The sequence below is a fragment of the Salvelinus sp. IW2-2015 genome, linkage group LG17, assembly GCF_002910315.2.
Source record: "Salvelinus sp. IW2-2015 linkage group LG17, ASM291031v2, whole genome shotgun sequence".
NCBI lineage: Eukaryota > Metazoa > Chordata > Actinopteri > Salmoniformes > Salmonidae > Salvelinus > Salvelinus sp. IW2-2015.
Genome location: NC_036857.1, coordinates 1,467,297 through 1,483,931, shown reverse-complemented (window position 1 = coordinate 1,483,931; position 16,635 = coordinate 1,467,297). Strand labels below are relative to the sequence as shown.

The 16,635-nt window shown below is 46.5% G+C and overlaps 1 protein-coding gene across 6 annotated transcripts in view; it reads left to right on the top strand.

Moving 5' to 3' along the window:
- The window catches only part of LOC111976982 (protein FAM110A), a 48,151-nt gene extending 40,065 nt beyond the window's left edge, over positions 1 to 8,086 (top strand). For 3 of the 6 annotated variants that reach the window (XM_024006204.2, XM_024006205.2, XM_024006202.2), the window contains exons 2-3: positions 2,987 to 3,332; positions 3,510 to 8,086. In XM_024006204.2, the coding sequence (XP_023861972.1) occupies positions 3,517 to 4,911 (1,395 nt within the window). In that variant the 5' untranslated portion in view covers positions 2,987 to 3,332; positions 3,510 to 3,516 and the 3' untranslated portion in view covers positions 4,912 to 8,086. Of the gene's footprint in view, positions 1 to 1,579; positions 3,333 to 3,509 lie in introns of those variants that run through there. The other 3 variants (XM_070447801.1, XM_024006203.2, XM_024006206.2) reach the window with 3 other exon arrangements.
- The last annotated feature ends 8,549 nt before the right edge of the window (positions 8,087 to 16,635 follow it).

Genomic DNA, 16,635 nt, shown 5'->3' with positions numbered 1-16,635 from the left:
CCTCTCCATGCTCAACATAACTTGTCCTCTTCTGTCCTCTCTCCATGCTTCAACATAACTTGTCCTCTTCTGTCCTCTCCCCATTCTTCAACATAACTTGTCCTCTTCTGTCCTCTCTCCATGCTTCAACATAACTTGTCCTCTTCTTGTCCTCTCTCCATGCTTCAACATAACTTGTCCTCTTCTGTCCTCTCTCCATGCTTCAACATAACTTGTTCTCTCTTGTCCTCCCCATGCTTCAACATAACTTGTCTTTCTGTCCTCTCTCCATGCTCAACATAACTTGTCCTCTTCTGTCCTCTCTCCATGCTTCACATAACTTGTCCTCTTCTGTCCTCTCCCCATGCTTCAACATAACTTGTCCTCTTCTGTCCTCTCCCCATGCTCACATAACTTGTCCTCTTCTGTCCTCTCCCCTTGCTTCAACATAACTTGCCTCTTCTGTCCTCTCTCCATGCTTCAACATAACTTGTCCTCTCTCCCATGCTTCAACATAACTTGTCCTCTTCTGTCCTCTCCCATGCCTCAACATAACTTGTCCTCTTCTGTCCTCTCCCCTGCTTCAACATAACTTGCCCTCTTTCTGTCCTCTCTCCATGCTTCAACATAACTTGTCCTCTTCTCCATGCTTCAACATAACTTGTCCTCTTCTGTCCTCTCCCATGCCTCAACATAACTTGCCTCTTCTGTTCTCTCCCCATGCTTCAACATAACTTGTCTCTTCTTCCTCTCTCCATGCTTCAACATAACTTGTCCTCTTCTCTCTTCCATGCTTCAACATAACTTGTCCTTTCTCTCCTCTCTCCATGCTTCAACATAATTGTCCTCTTCTGTCCTTCTCCCATGCTTCAACATAACTTGTCCTTTCTCTCCTCTCTCCATGCTTCAACATAACTTGTCCTCTTCTGTCCTCTCTCCATGCTTCAACATAACTTGTCCTATTCTCTCCTCTCTCCATGCTTCAACAACTTGTCTCTTCTCCTCTCTCCATGCTTCAACATAACTTGTCCTCTTCTGTCCTCTCCATGCTTCAACATAACTTTCTCTTCTGTCCTCTCCCATGCTTCAACATAACTTGTTCTCTTCTGTCCTCTCCCCATGCTTCAACATAACTTGTCCTCTTCTGTCCTCTCTCCATGCTTCAACATAATTTGTCCTCTTCTGTCCTCTCCCTTGCTTCAACATAACTTGTCCTCTTCTGTCCTCTCTCCATGCTTCAACATAACTTGTCCTTTCTCTCCTCTCTCCATGCTCAACATAACTTGTCCTCTTCTGTCTTCTCTCCATGCTTCAACATAACTTGTCCTCTTCTGTCCTCTCCCCATGCCTCAACATAACTTGTCCTCTTCTGTCCTCTCCCCTGCTTCAACATAACTTGTCCTCTTTCTGTCCTCTCCCCATGCCTCAACATAATTGTCCTCTTCTGTCCTCTCCCCTGCTTCAACATAACTTTCCTCTTCTGTCCTCTTCCCCATGCTTCAACTTAACTTGTCCTCTTCTGTCCTCTCCCCATGCTTCACATAAACTTGTCCTTCTTCTGTCCTCTCCCCATGCTTCAACATAACTTGTCCTCTTCTGTCCTCTCCCCATGCTTCAACATAACTTGTCCTCTCTCCATGCTTCAACATAACTTGTCCTCTTCTGTCCTCTCTCCATGCTTCAACACTGTTGCTGAACTTTTCTTACTGATTATTTGCTGACTGTCTGCGTACAGTAACCATATTTGTATATCCATCCCTTTTCCTGACTGGTAGAATCAGGGTCATGTGATATTTCACATGGTTATTTTAATACAGGATGTAGCTAGATTAGCGAAGGCATTTACTACTGGGACTCTAATGTCTATTTGTGTGGAGAGTTGTTTAGTTAGTCACATACAGAGGGCGACAGGAGCAGTGTGAGGTGAGTTACAGTAGTCTGAGCTGCCTGGTGCCTGCTGGTCCTGCTTTCTCTCTCTGATGCTACTGGGCTGGGAGGCTCTGGGAGACAGCAAGGCTTTAAAGAGATTAATAAAAAATTGACGGATGAATACGGTCATGCTGATGATGATAATGACGATGATGAGGGGAAAGAGATGAAACCAGTAGAACTTAGTGTGATGTAATCCGGGAGTTTGATGGTGTAACTGTAATGAAAAAAGATGTGTGAAGACAAAAAAAAAACGGAATTGCTTTTCAATTCCTTTGAAACTGGGYATCAAAGAAAAGAGGTGAACTAAGTGGTGGATGAGAGCTGTAATCTTCTGTGAGACCAGAACAGCAATGGAGCAATTCTCTTCTTTCTCCAGTCATGCATTAGGAGTATTAAAAAAGGCTCATGGATACCAGGAAGAGGTGATGCGCCAGAGTGTTTGTTGTACTGGGATTTAGAGGATCGGGTTTGGTGTTGTGGAGGAGATAGAAAACATCTTCATATCAGCTGCCTTGACTGTTTTGACCCATATTTCATCACACAGACTTTCTCTCACTGTCTGTCTTGTGGTGTTGAACAAAGAGCAGAGCAAGTGGAGTAATGGAGGAAGTTGAAATGTTTTCATAAGATCCTGCTGTGTTTGATGCAACTGAATGTAAAATATTGCAGCTGTTTTACCCACTTTTCTCTCTCCCTTTTAAACATTTTTCTTCTCCCTTTCAAAMAATTTAATTTGAATGAAAATTCAGTCTGTGTTTTGTTGTCAGTGGGGGAGGGGTGCAATTGGTCAGAATCCTTTGACTACAGCCAATAGCAGTGCAGCTCCCACACTCCACCCCTCCTCCCGGCCCTGCTGAGATTCCCTGTCTGGCCTGTGATTGGCTGCTGTGGGACCGTGTCAGCCAGAGGCTGTGAGCGTGTTTAGGGGAGGAGTCAGATGGCATATTAAAACTGGGCTGTCTGCTCTCCTTTCCTTCAGTCTGCTCCTGTTTGCTCGTGTTAATGTGGAGCGGTAACGTTACAGGGAGTCCTATCGGTCTGACACAGTCTTCCTCGCTCTATCTCTCCTCTCCAGGAGCCCTGCTGGAACATCACCCAAGGGTACCCTGGGAATCTGTGGAGCTGCCAGTTGATCTGCTGCGTTTGAGGATAGTGGGAGGACCGGACAGACGGAGCAGGAGATTTAGTCGCTCAGACAGTCTGACAGTTTTCTGCTGTGTGATTTAGTTAAAGGGACCAACCAGCAGCTGCCACCCCAGGATATGCCCCCATTGGGTCACTGAGCCGGACTGATGTGTTGTGCGAGCCATGGTGACTCTGTCCCATAAGTAGCCTTTCAGTGAGGAAGACTGCGAAGAGGACAGACAATAGACCAGAGGAACGACGTGAAGAAAGGAGGAAGAGCAGCAGCAGATAAACCAGTAAGATAGTTAAAGGTGGCCTTGGGTGGCAGGGAGAAGAGGAGAGGGGGGATACAAGCGGAAATATAAAATTCCTATTTTCTCTGGTTTAGGACATTTGAGAGCGCAAAAAGGACATTGAACATTACCCCCCCTTGTCTCACCCTCTTTTCCTAACTCTCTGTTCCTCCTTCACAGCTCCAGAATGCCTGTAGAGACCCTCCGGCCCTCAGACGGGCGTCTGGCAGGGGTCCCCTTCACCTCAGCCATGCCTTTCCGTATCCTCAACAAGGGACCCGGCTACTTCCGGCGGCCCGCGGAGCCCGGAGCCGGTAAGCTGAGTGCTGTGGAGCGTCTGGAGGCGGACAAGGCCAAGTACGTGAAGAGCCAGCAGGTGGTGCTCACCAGGCAGGAGCCTGTCAAACCACCCATCATCCGCAAGCCTCTGCTGTCCCCGGGCATGATGCTGCAGTGTCGGATCAACGCCCCCCCGGCCCGCAAGGTGCCCCGGCGGCCGGCCGACTCAGAGAACGGAGGAGGGACAGGAGGGGTAGGGTGGCGGAGGGGACCACCTCTTAACCTMGAGATCCTCAACAACCTCATCAACAATGTGTGTGATGGACCCCTTCTCTGCTCCCCATCTTCCGTCCCCTCCTCGCCCTCCACCTCCTCTCCTTCATCTGGGGGGAACAGCATGGGGAATGGACTCTCAGCTGACCAGGAGAGGAGCAATCGAGTCCTGAGCAACCTTAAACCTGTTAATAACTGCAACACCTCCTCCTCCACCACCTCCTCCTCTTCCACCTCCTCTCCCCTCAACAACAACAACAGCCAGACCTGCCCTGCCGAGCCCAGCCACCGGCCGCCCCCTGTCCCAGCACGGGGCATCAGGGTGGGGGTGCCAGCGCCCTACAGCTCTCCTAACTCAGTGACGGTGCGCAGGGTGGATGTGAGGCCCCAGGCTGAGCCGAGGAAGCCCCAGAGGACCCGGTTTCAGCCTCAGATCAAGCCCAGACAAACTTCCCAGCCCCAGGTGGCTCAGACCCCATCACCACCACCCTCACAGCAGGCCAAGCCCCAGCCCCTCACCCCCACCCGGGCTTTGCCCTCTCCCCCAACCTACCTGCCTCCCAGCCCCATGCTGATCCGGGCGGACATGATGCCCCCAGCCTCCCCTGCTTTCACCCGCCTGTCCTCAGCCAGCTCCAGGGGGTCTCGGCCCGGCTCGGCCCGGAAACACCCCTCCCTACACCGCTCCAAGTCTGACCTGAGCGACCGGTACTCACGAGCCACAGCTGACCTGGAGCGCTTCTTCAACTACTGTGGGCTGCACCCAGAGGAGGTAGAGGGCATGGGGGGAGTGGAGCGCTTCGCCAGGGCCAGCTCAGACATTGTGTCTGTGTCCAAGCTGCGCAGCGCCAGCACCCCCAGCTCTGAGTGTGAGCAGGCGCGGGAACAAGTGGAGGTGGAGGGCGAGGAGGGTCCTGCTCGACCCGGGGACCGTGTGCCCTACGGAATCTCAATCATCGAGAGGAACGCTCGTGTCATCAAGTGGCTGTACGGGATCCGGCAGGCGCGGGACGCTGTGTCCAACGTTTAGAGGAAAGAGACAGGAGGGGGAGGCTCTGGAATGATACCCAGGCCTAGAGGAAAGAGACAGGAGGGGGAGGCTCTGGAATGATACCCAGGCCTAGAGGAAAGAGACAGAAGGGGGAGGCTCTGGAATGATACCCAGGACTAACACAGGTTGTTTTTTATTTATTGATAAATCCCACAGACAATTGAGGGGTACATATTTTCCAGGAGGACATTGTTATTCTGTATTGTGTTGCCTTACGGCATGTATAGTATCATTTCTTAGAAGAGAAGAAGGACCAGAAATCACACTCCTCTCTAAACAAATATTCAAAGCAATAATGGCAGTGGTAGAAATGACGGAATGCTGAGGATGATGGTGATGTTGACCAGATGCTGTGGTTCCTGCTGTCACTGTCTGTCTGAAATACAGGTACTTCGGAGGCTGTGTTTAGAGTTCCGGGCCCTGTTCTCTCTGCACAGGGGTCCAGGGCCCTGTTCTCTCTGCACAGGGGTCCAGGGCCCCGTTCTCTCTGCACAGGGGTCCAGGCCCCGTTCTGTCTGCACAGGGGTCCAGGCCCTGTTCTGTCTGCACAGGGGTCCAGGCCCTGTTCTGTCTGCACAGGGGTCCAGGCCCTGTTCTGTCTGCACAGGGGTCCAGGCCCTGTTCTTTCTGCACAGGGGTCCAGGGCCCTGTTCTGTCTGCACAGGGGTCCAGGGCCCTGTTCTGTCTGCACAGGGGTCCAGGGCCCTGTTCTGTCTGCACAGGGGTCCAGGGCCCTGTTCTCTCTGCACAGGGGTCCAGGCCCTGTTCTGTCTGCACAGGGGTCCAGGGCCCTGTTCTGTCTGCACAGGGGTCCAGTGCCCTGTTCTCTCTGCACAGGGGTCCAGGCCCTGTTCTGTCTGCACAGGGGTCCAGACCCTGTTCTGAATTTACAGAATCTAATGATGCAAGAAAAGGCTCTGGGTGTTCCACAGCTCTCACACACGTGTGTGTGTGTGTGTGTGTGTGTGTGTGTGTGTGGAGCAAGAAAGACTAGAACTTCATTGATACTGTGAAACATGAAAGCTTCCATTAAAATAACCTGTTTTACTTTCTTGTAACCTTGGCTGTAAGACTGTTAATTAATACCGTTGCTGTCAAGCATGCAAGTGAAAGTTAATATGTGTCCTCATCTCAACAAAGCACGATCACCTATACTCACGCCTCACAGTTGAAACAGACGTGTTCAGGTCAGTGATAGAGTATGGTCAATCACTGTGTCTGCGTTTTCTGTACCGCAATTGAACACGGTCTCTAATCAAACACGGCTGCATTGGTCAAGTTAGTCTCTGTTTATTCAGGGAAAAAGGTATCTGTCTGGGCACGGATGACAAAGATAGTCTTGTGATGAGTGGATGGTTGAGGTAAGTGTAGGTTGGATGAGTAGGGTGCTGTCTGGGGTTCTAGGAGAGACACACACGGCTCAATGGAAGAGGGATCAGGACGGTAGGTCTAGTGAGACAGGTTGATACAGGAAGTCGTTTTTATACAGGTTGATACAGGAAATAGTTTTTATACAGGTTGATACAGGAAATAGTTTTTATACAGGTTGACACAGGAAAGAGTGTGAGACAGATTGACACAGGAAAGAGTGTGAGACAGATTGATACAGGAAAGAGTGTGAGACAGATTGATACAGGAAAGAGTGTGAGACAGATTACACAGGAAAGAGTGTGAGACAGATTGACACAGGAAAGAGTGTGAGACAGATTGACACAGGAAAGAGTGTGAGACAGATTGAACAGGAAAGAGTGTGAGACAGATTGACACAGGAAAGAGTGGAGACAGATTGACACAGGAAGAGTGTGAGACAGATTGACACAGGAAAGAGTTTGAGACAGATTGATACAGGAAAGAGTGTGAGACAGATTGACCAGGAAAGAGTGTGAGACAGATTGACACAGGAAAGAGTGTGAGACAGATTGACACAGAAAGAGTGTGAGACAGATTGACACAGGAAAGAGTGTGAAACAGATTGACACAGGAAAGAGTGTGAGACAGATTGATACAGGAAAGAGTGTGAGACAGATTGACACAGGAAAAGTGAATTATCTCAAAAGGGAACAGGTGTTTTAGAAGGTTTGTGTGTACTCGACATAGTCTACTGAAATGGACCGATATTTATTTTTAAAGTGTAATTTCAAGTTACAAACTATTGTAATATTCAACAACCAGTGCATAGCGTAAAAAATGTGTACAAAAGTGCAATCTGATCGTATCTATGTGAACATGCACATACACACATACACACACACACTGTCAGCCACACAACATGAGTGTGAATGTTGTGAAGTGCGTGTGATGATAGTATAATATGCACTCTGCTCTGTTGGAAAGAAAAGGAGGAAAGACTATTTATTTATTCGACTTCCTGTTCCTCTCAGGGGAGACAGACGGAGGGCTCAGCCATGGTCTGGTCTGGTGTTATGATGATGTGGGTCTGGCCTGAGCTCCGTGGTCTGGTGTTATGATGATGTGGGTCTGGGCCTGAGCTCCGTGGTCTGGTGTTATGATGATGTGGGTCTGGGCCTGAGCTCCATGGTCTGGTGTTATGATGATGTGGGTCTGGGCCTGAGCTCATGGTCTGGTCTGGTGTTATGATGATGTGGGTCTGGGCCTGAGCTCCATGGTCTGGTCTGGTGTTATGATGATGTGGGCTGGGCCTGAGCTCCATGGTCTGGTCTGGTGTTATGATGATGTGGGTCTGGGCCTGAGCTCCATGGTCTGGTGTTATGATGATGTGGGTCTGGGCCTGAGCTCCATGGTCTGGTGTTTGATGATGTGGCTGGCCTGAGCTCTGTGGTCTGGTGTTATGATGATGTGGGTCTGGGCCTGAGCTCCATGGTCTGGTCTGGTGTTATGATGATGTGGGTCTGGGCCTGAGCTCCATGGTCTGGTGTTATGATGATGTGGGTCTGGGCCTGAGCTCCATGGTCTGGTGTTATGATGATGTGGCTCTGGGCCTGAGCTCCGTGTCTGGTGTTATGATGATGTGGGTCTGGGCCTGAGCTCCATGGTCTGGTCTGGTGTGTGATGATGTACTGTTGAGTTCAACATTGTCTGGCTGCCCAAAGAAAAGTCAAGCTATCCTTATGCTGCAACATGGTGTCTTTCTTAACATGTCAATAAAGAATAATGTTTTTTTTGTTGAAAAAAAAGTATTTCCCTGGTCAGTATTTGATGTGATATTATACACCAGAGAAAAGTGTCCTTCTCTCTTTTCTTCCTGAGGTGGTCCAGTGCTGGTTGTCCCCACTTGCCCTCCATACTGAGGGAGAATGGAATGGGTAGTGGGTACAGGAGGGGGCTGTTACCCAGCCGCTGAATCCTCATTCCACAGTGTCCTGCCAAACCATGTTCCATGGCACGTCATTTCAACATCCCCTACTTACCCAGGGATGTGTTCTGATTTAAGGTGCAGGTTTTAGTTGTTTTGAGGAGGGTTATATAGTTTTGTTGGTATTGGTGCAGCAACCCGGCCAAACCCTACCCCGGACGACGCTGGGCCAATTATGTGCTGCTCTATGGGACTCCCAATCACAGCCTTTTGTGATACAGCCTGTAATCGAACCAWTTTTTTTTTTTTTTTACCCTTATTTTACCAGGCAAGTTGACTGAGAACACATTTTCATTTACAGCAATGACCTGAGGAATATTGACAGGGGAGAGGAGAGGGGATGAATGAGCCAGTTGGAAGCTGGAGATAATTAGGTGGTGGTATGAGGGCCAGAATGGGAATTGAGCCAGGACACCTGTTTAACGTCTCATCCGAAAGACTGCACCAATAGGGTGCTTGAGAGGTGGGCGTTCATACAGGAACCAACGAGACGCTCGAGGGGGGCCATTCCGGCAGATGCAGGAACACCCACATGCAGTAACGCCCACATGCAGGAACACCCCAAACTGCAGGCTGCAGTTGCACACTTTTGCAGCGTGTGGGTTTGGAGTGGACTTCAAGAACACTGCAGAAAAAATATCCAGTTAGCCACCGAATCACACAGGCATATCCTTCCCCCTACGTTGCCAAGCTGAGCAGAGATGCAGCTGCTAAGCAGAGTGCGCACTGAACAAAAATCGAATCAAACTTTATTTGTCACATACGCCGAATACAACAGGTGTAGACCGTACAGGGAAATACTTACTTACAAGCCCTTAACCAACAATGCAGTTCAAGAAATAGAGTTAAGAACATTTTTAAATAAACTAAACAAAAAAATGCTATAAAAAGTAACAATAAAATAACAATAACGAGGCTATATACAGGGGGTACCAATACCGAGTCAATTTGCGGGGGTACATGTTAGTTGAGGTAATTTGTACATGTAGGTAGGGATAAAGTGACAATGCATAGATAATACACAGCAAGTAGCAACAGTGTGTTTCAATGCAAATAGTCCGGATGGCCATTTGATTAATTGTTCAGCAGTCTTATAGCTTGGGGGTAGAAGTTGTTAAGGAGCCTTGTGGACCTAGACTTGGCGCTCCGGTACCGCTTGCCGTGCGGTAGCAGAGAGAACAGTCTATGACTTGGTTGACTGGAGTCTTTGACCATTTTTTGGGCCTTCCTCTGACACCGCCTAGTATAAAGGTCCTGGATGGCAGGAAGCTTGGCCCCAGTGATGTACTGGGCCGTACGCACTACCCTCTGTAGCACCTTATGGTCGGATACCGAGCAGTTGCCATGCCAAGCGGTGATGCAACCGGTCAGGATGCTCTCGATGGTGCAGCTGTAGAACAGCTGAGGATCTGAGGATCTGGGGATCTGAGGATCTGGGGACCCATGTCAAAACTTTTCAGTCTCCTGAGGTGGAAAAGGTGTTGTCGTGGCCTCGACTGTCTTGGTGTGTTTGGACCATGATGGTTCGTTGGTGATGTGAACACCAAGGAAAATGAAACTCTCAACCCGCTCCACTACAGCCCCATCAATGTTAATGGGGGCGAGTTCGGCCCTCCTTTTCCCGTAGTCCACAATCAGCTCCTTTGTCTTTCTCACGTTGAGGGAGAGGTTGTTGTCCTGGCACCACACTGCCAGGTCACTGACCTCCTCCCTATAGGCTGTCTCATCATTGTCAGTGATCAGGGGTACCACTGTTGTGTCGTCAGCAAACTTAATGATGGTGTTGGAGCCATGCTTGGCCACGCAGTCGTAGGTGAACAGGGAGTACAGGAGGCGACTAAGCATGCACCCCAGTGTGGCAGGTTCAGCGTGGCAGATGTGTTGTTGCCTACCCTTACCACCTGGGGGCGGCCCATCAGGAAGTCCGGATCCAGCTGCAGAGGGAGATGTTTAGTCCCAGGGTCCTTAGCTTAGTGATGAGCTTCGTGGGCACTATGGTGTTGAACACTGAGCTGTAGTCAATGAACAGCTTTCTCACAGGTGTTCCTTTTGTCCAGGTGGGAAAGGGTAGTGTGGAGTGCGATTGAGTCATCTGTGGATCTGTTGGTGTTGTATGTGAATTGGAGTGGGTCTAGGGTATCTGGGATGTTGGTGTTGATGTGAGCCATGACCAGACTTTCAAAGCACTTCATGGATACCGACGTGAGTGCTACGAGGCGGTAGACATTTAGGTAGGTTACCTTCGCTTTCTTGGGCACAGGGACTATGGTGGTCTGCTTGAAACATGTAGCTATTACAGACTCGGTCACGGAGAGGTTGAAAATATCAGTGAAGACACTTGCCAGATGTTCTGCGCATGCTCTCAGTACACCTCCTGGTAATCTGTCTGGCCCCGCGCCCTTTTGAATGTTGACCTGTTTAAAGGTCTTGCTCACATCGGCTATGGAGAGCATGATCACACTATTGTCTGAAACAGCTGGTGCTCTCTTGGATGCTTCAGTGTTGCTTGCCTCGAAGCAAGCATAAAAGGCATTTACCTCATCTGGTAGGCTTGCGTCACTGGGCAGCTCGCGGCTGGGTTTCTCTTTGTAGTCCGTAATTGTTTGCAAGCCCTGCCACATCTGACGAGCATCAGAGCCGGTGTAGTAGGATTCAATCTTAGTACTCTATTGACGCTTTGCCTGTTTGATGGTTTGTCGGAGGCATAGAGGGATTTCTTATAAGCGTCCGGATTGGAGTCCCGCTCCTTGAAAGTGGCAACTCTACCCTTTAGCTCAGTGAGGATGTTGCCTGTAATCCATGGCTTCTGGTTGGGATGTGTACGTACGGTCCCAGAGAGCGCATTTGCACTTGGCCAAATGAATTCTAGTAATTCATGAAAAAATTATAAATTTACTCTGACACGTCGCGACCCACCATTAACATGTCCGCTTCCCACTTTGGGTTGCGACCCATACTTTAACAAAAGGCTGATCTAAACCATATTGCACTAGTGTTGCACAATTGATTAATGCATTGATTCACAAATGTGTGGATATTTTAAATGTGGCCTATTTGACTAACAGAGGCAAAAAATGTAAGTAAGAACATTAAGTTAAGTTAATAAAGGTTATTTTTTAATTTAAAATTTTACCTTTATTTAACCAGGTAGGCTAGTTGAGAACAAGTTCTCATTTGCAACTGCGACCTGGCCTCTCCTTTTTCTTGCAGGGACGTGTGGTGTTGGAGAGCCATTGTCTTTACACCGTACCACTCAGACAGGGTGGTATGTGGTGTAGATTAGAACATCTCTTAAAGAGAGATTTGAATCTAGATCTGTCTATTTACACTACACACGAGCACTGTACCTCTCCTGGATCTAGTTTGTGTCGTCAACGTAGTGTAAAGAGGCCCGTTGTTAGGGCAGCGGTAAACAACTGATGTCATAGAGGAATACGGGGATAAGGACAACAGGCCTCTACTGCCACAATGTTTTAAGGATGACTTATTGGCACCTCTCAAATTCCTATCCAATAACTTACCTGGAGTACAGCAACAGCAGAAGATACTATGACCACTCTAGAGCAATTTCAAGAGACGTGGCAAATGTTTAGGGAGTGTGGGACAGGGATGACATTTTTGCATATTTCCTGTGTTTTCCTGTGGTCTGTCGTTTCCCATTAGACTCGTAGACCAACAAGCACTAGCTCTCACCTAGCTCTCAGGCGGAGCGATAGAGTGAGGGAGCAAGGGAGAGAGGGAGCAAGGAAGCGAGGCACAGAGGAGGCTATATGTCCATATTTACTGAGAGATCAGCTGGGCTCTGGTGCTCTGCAAGGGGAAAAACACACACACAGATACACACACATCTGCATTTCTCCACAAACACACACAGTCATGTGGAAATGTAGCCATCTGTTAGTGTGTGAACGGCATGTTCAGTTTTGTGTGTCACTGTGTGTATGTTTGCTCTGTGTATCAGTTTAGGGCGTTTGTATGTGTGTGTAGAGCTTGTTTGACTTTAGACTAGGAGGGCTGTGTTAAAAGGGGAATGTACGTTGTGTGTGTTGATTTCTAGGGGGGCTCGGTGAGTGTTATTGTAAACTGAGGGCTTGCTGATTCCTAGTTTCTAGGCTGCTGCTAGTGACACACTAACCCACCGGCAGGAAGGAGGAGGAGCCTGTGCAGTGATAAGCTGATTAGGGACAAGGGGCAGATGGGGTCTCTGTCTCGTCTCCTAAAACCTTTTAAAAGATCAAATGTGAAACCATCTCTATTATTTATTGTGTTTAACTAGAAAAGTCAGTTTAAGAACAAATTCTTATTTACAACGATGGTGTACCCCGGCCAAACACAGACGACACTGGGCCAATTGTGCACTGCCCTATGGGACTCCAAAACATAGCCAGATGTGATACAGGTTCAAATGCTACAGCCAAATCCATTGAAATAAAATACATTCAAATATGCCACATTGGCTTCAGAAACCGCCAGAYGATTCTGTTTGCCACAGTCAGCGATTGATTCTATCATTTCTCCTCTACTTTTTCTGTCTGTCAAAGTACCATCCCACCGGGCACACGCTGATGGAATCAACATTGTTTCCACCTCATATCAATAAAGTTATGTTAAACCAATGTGGAATAGACATTGAATTGGCGTCTGTGCCCACTGGGAGGTTGTTTTGGATCTGAATTTAGAGAACTGATGTAACGGCTGTCGTAGTCGTTCTCCTCCTCAGACGAGGAGGAGCATGGATCAGAGAACCAATTTGCAGCGTGGTAGTTAGACATATTATTTATTACAAAAAACAGACGAAGACGAAAAAACTCTTGAACAAAATACAAAACAACAAAACGATGTAGACAGACCTGGACTACGAACTTACATGTAACGAAGAACACACGAACAGGAAAAATGACTACACAAAACGAACAAACAAACAAACAAACAAACCGAAACAGTCCCGTGTGGCGCAACATACACAGACACAGGAGACAACCACCCACAACAAACAATGTGAAACCACCTACCTTAATATGGCTCTCAATCAGAGGAAACGTAAACCACCTGCCTCTAATTGAGAACCATATCAGGTCACCCATAAACCAACATAGAAACACATAACATAGACTGCCCACCCAAACTCACGTCCTGACCGACTAACACATAAAAAAATAACAGAAAACAGGTCAGGAACGTGACAACTGAATTAGAACATTTCCAATATAACACATTCACCTAGCTTGAACCCCTTCCCAGACCTGAAGATTTCCATGTTTCCAGGGGTGTAAAAGTACTTTAAGTAAAAATACTTGAAAGTATTACTTAAGTACTTTTTTGGGGGGTATCTGTACTTTACTATTTATATTTTTTGACAACTTTTACTTTTACTTCACTACATTCCTAATGAAAATAATATACTTTTTACTCCATACATTTTCCCTGACACCAAAAAGTACATTTTTGAATGCTTAGCAGGACAAGAAAATGGTCCAATTCACACACTTATCAAGAGAACATCCCAGGTCATCCCTATTGCCTTTGATCTGGGGACTCACTAAACACAAATGCTTAGTGTGTAAATTATGTCTGAGTGTTGTAGTGTGCCCCTGGCTATCTGTCTGGTTTGCTTAATATACACAATTTTAAATGATTTATACTTTTACTTTTGATACTCAAGTATATTTTAGCAATTACAGTTACTTTTAATACTTAAGTATATTTAAAACCAAATACTTTTAGACTTTTAGTCAAGTAATATTTTACTGGGTGACTTTCACTTTTACTTGAGTCATTTTCTATTCATTAATCTTTACTTTTACTCAAGTATGACAATTAGGTACTTTTTCCACCACTGTATGTTTCAACAACGGAGAACAGGACGAGGATGATGGCCAACACGAGGTTATGAGCAAGGTGGCTGTGTTTGCTACTGTTTTGCAAGAATAAGTGGCAGCGTGGGAGGGTAGGAGTGCAGAGCCATGTCTCAACAGGGCGGATTTCTGACAGGGCGTTCAGTGACCCCAATGGATCTCCTAAAGGAGGTGTGAAAAGCAACTCCTTTAATAGTGTATGAAGCTTGTAAACGAGCAGGCTAAGGCAGAAGAAACATCTGAGACACACTCAACACAATACGAATTGGGCTGGTGTAGCATCACCTGAGACATGTTTTCCTATCACTTTAATTGGTCCTATCACTTCAATTGGTCCTATCACTTCAATTGGTCCTGTCACTTTAATTGGTCCTGTCACTTTAATTGGTACTATCACTTCAATTGGTCCTATCACTTTAATTGGTCCTATCACTTTAATTGGTCCCGTCACTTTAATTGGTGATATCACTTCAATTGGTCCCGTCACTTTAATTGGTCCTATCACTTTAATTGGTCCCATCACTTTAATTGGTCCTATCACTTCAATTGGTCCTGTCACTTCAATTGGTCCTGTCACTTCAACTGGTCCTATCACTTTAATTGGTCCTATCACTTCAATTGGTCCCGTCACTTTAATTGGTCCTATCACTTTAATTGGTCCCATCACTTTAATTGGTCCCATCACTTTAATTGGTCCTGTCACTTCAATTGGTCCTGTCACTTCAACTGGTCCTATCACTTTAATTGGTCCTATCACTTTAATTGGTCCTATCACTTCAATTGGTCCTATCACTTTAATTGGACCTATCACTTCAACCGTATGAGCTTCCTTTTGTGTATAAGGGCTTTGAGGAATTAGTTATTTCAGTGAGAGGGTCAACGTGTCTTTATCTGCTTGGGGGTTTGACTTTCTGTCTGGTTTTCTGGGAAACATATAGCCTTTCCTGTTGGAAATATGGACATACAGTAAAATACCTTAAATCTCTGAGATAATCAGATGAGATATGTCTTCTACTTTGACCTGTCTGCTGCACACAGACAAACACACCTGCCTCACAACCCTACTCTCTCTGGCAATAACAATGTCAGGCCAGGACCCGTAATCAACGGAAACAACGGATTTACTCGCCCACGTCGGATGCCAAGTACCGGGAGTACCTTAGGCCAGAGTTGCGCAATTCCAGGATTGTTAGTGATTGCCTAACCTATTCCATTGAAAAATCCCTTGACTGACATCACAAGTTTTATAGGAAGTCTCTGTTGTTGTAAACCCTGGCCCTCTATGTCCTGTAATAAATAACTCTCTCGTCAAAGGTCTGCCCATGTAACACAGGCAGCTTGGGGGAGACCAGCCCATCAGTACTGTAGTTGGCCACCCAGATCATAGTACAAGCATGTCAATAATGATGTAATATGTTATATTATAGTGAAGACTTTATTATAGTGTTATAGTGCTTTATAATGCACTTTAGATATGCACAGATGTTCTGTCATAAACAAGGTTTTTTTTAAATGATGTGTGTGATATACTATAATTGCATGATATTACACTGGATTTTAGGTTAGTGTGTCTCTGTCCTTCAACATGGCAATTGACCTAAAGCAACAGATCAACAAGTGATTGAGTTGATGGGTGGGTTACAAAGGAGTATCCGACCTCATGACCTGTAGTGAGCTAGAAAACATAATCACTGTTTCTCTGCCACTGTGGCTCCAGGCGTCACATGTAGGATCAGCACAAAGTATGTTTTCAATAACATTGAATGCTGGATTAAATAGAATTAAAAGGACTAGAGTGTATTGAAATATTGGTTCGTTTCTCTGCTTGTGCATTGCTTTTCAAACTGGTCTGATGTACAGTACCAGTCAAAAGTTTGGACCTGGACCTCAACCTGGACTCCACAATCATCTGACCTCAACCCAATTGAGATGGTTTGGGATGAGTTGGACTACAGAGTGAAGGAAAAGCAGCCAACAAGTGCTCAGCATATATGGGAACTCATTCAAGACTGTTGGAAAAGCATTCCAGGTGAAGCTGGTTGAGAGAATGCCAAGAGTGTGCAGAGCTGTCATCAAGGCAAAAGGTGGCTACTTTGAAGAATCTAAATTATTAAAATATATTTTGATTTATTTGACACTTTTTTGGTTACTACATGATTCCATATGTGCTATTTCATAGTTTTGATGTCTTCACTATTATTCTACAATGTAAAAAATAGTAAAAATTAAGAAAAACCCTTGAATGAGTAGGTGTGTCCAAACTTTTGACTGGTACTGTACGTAATATATCTGATGTAGGTATTAACAACAAAAAAAATTATGTCAATAAATGCACTGTATAAAGAATCTGGTTTTGCAGACTTCCTCTACATGTGCCCTACATCTGTCATTATAAAAATGCATGCTAACACACGTCCATAGAGAGGACAGTACAAGTGTTACATTGGAGTTGGAAGAGAGCCTCAGCCTGTTAGCTCCACTGATATGCTGGAGCCGGTTGTCCTAGTAGACTAG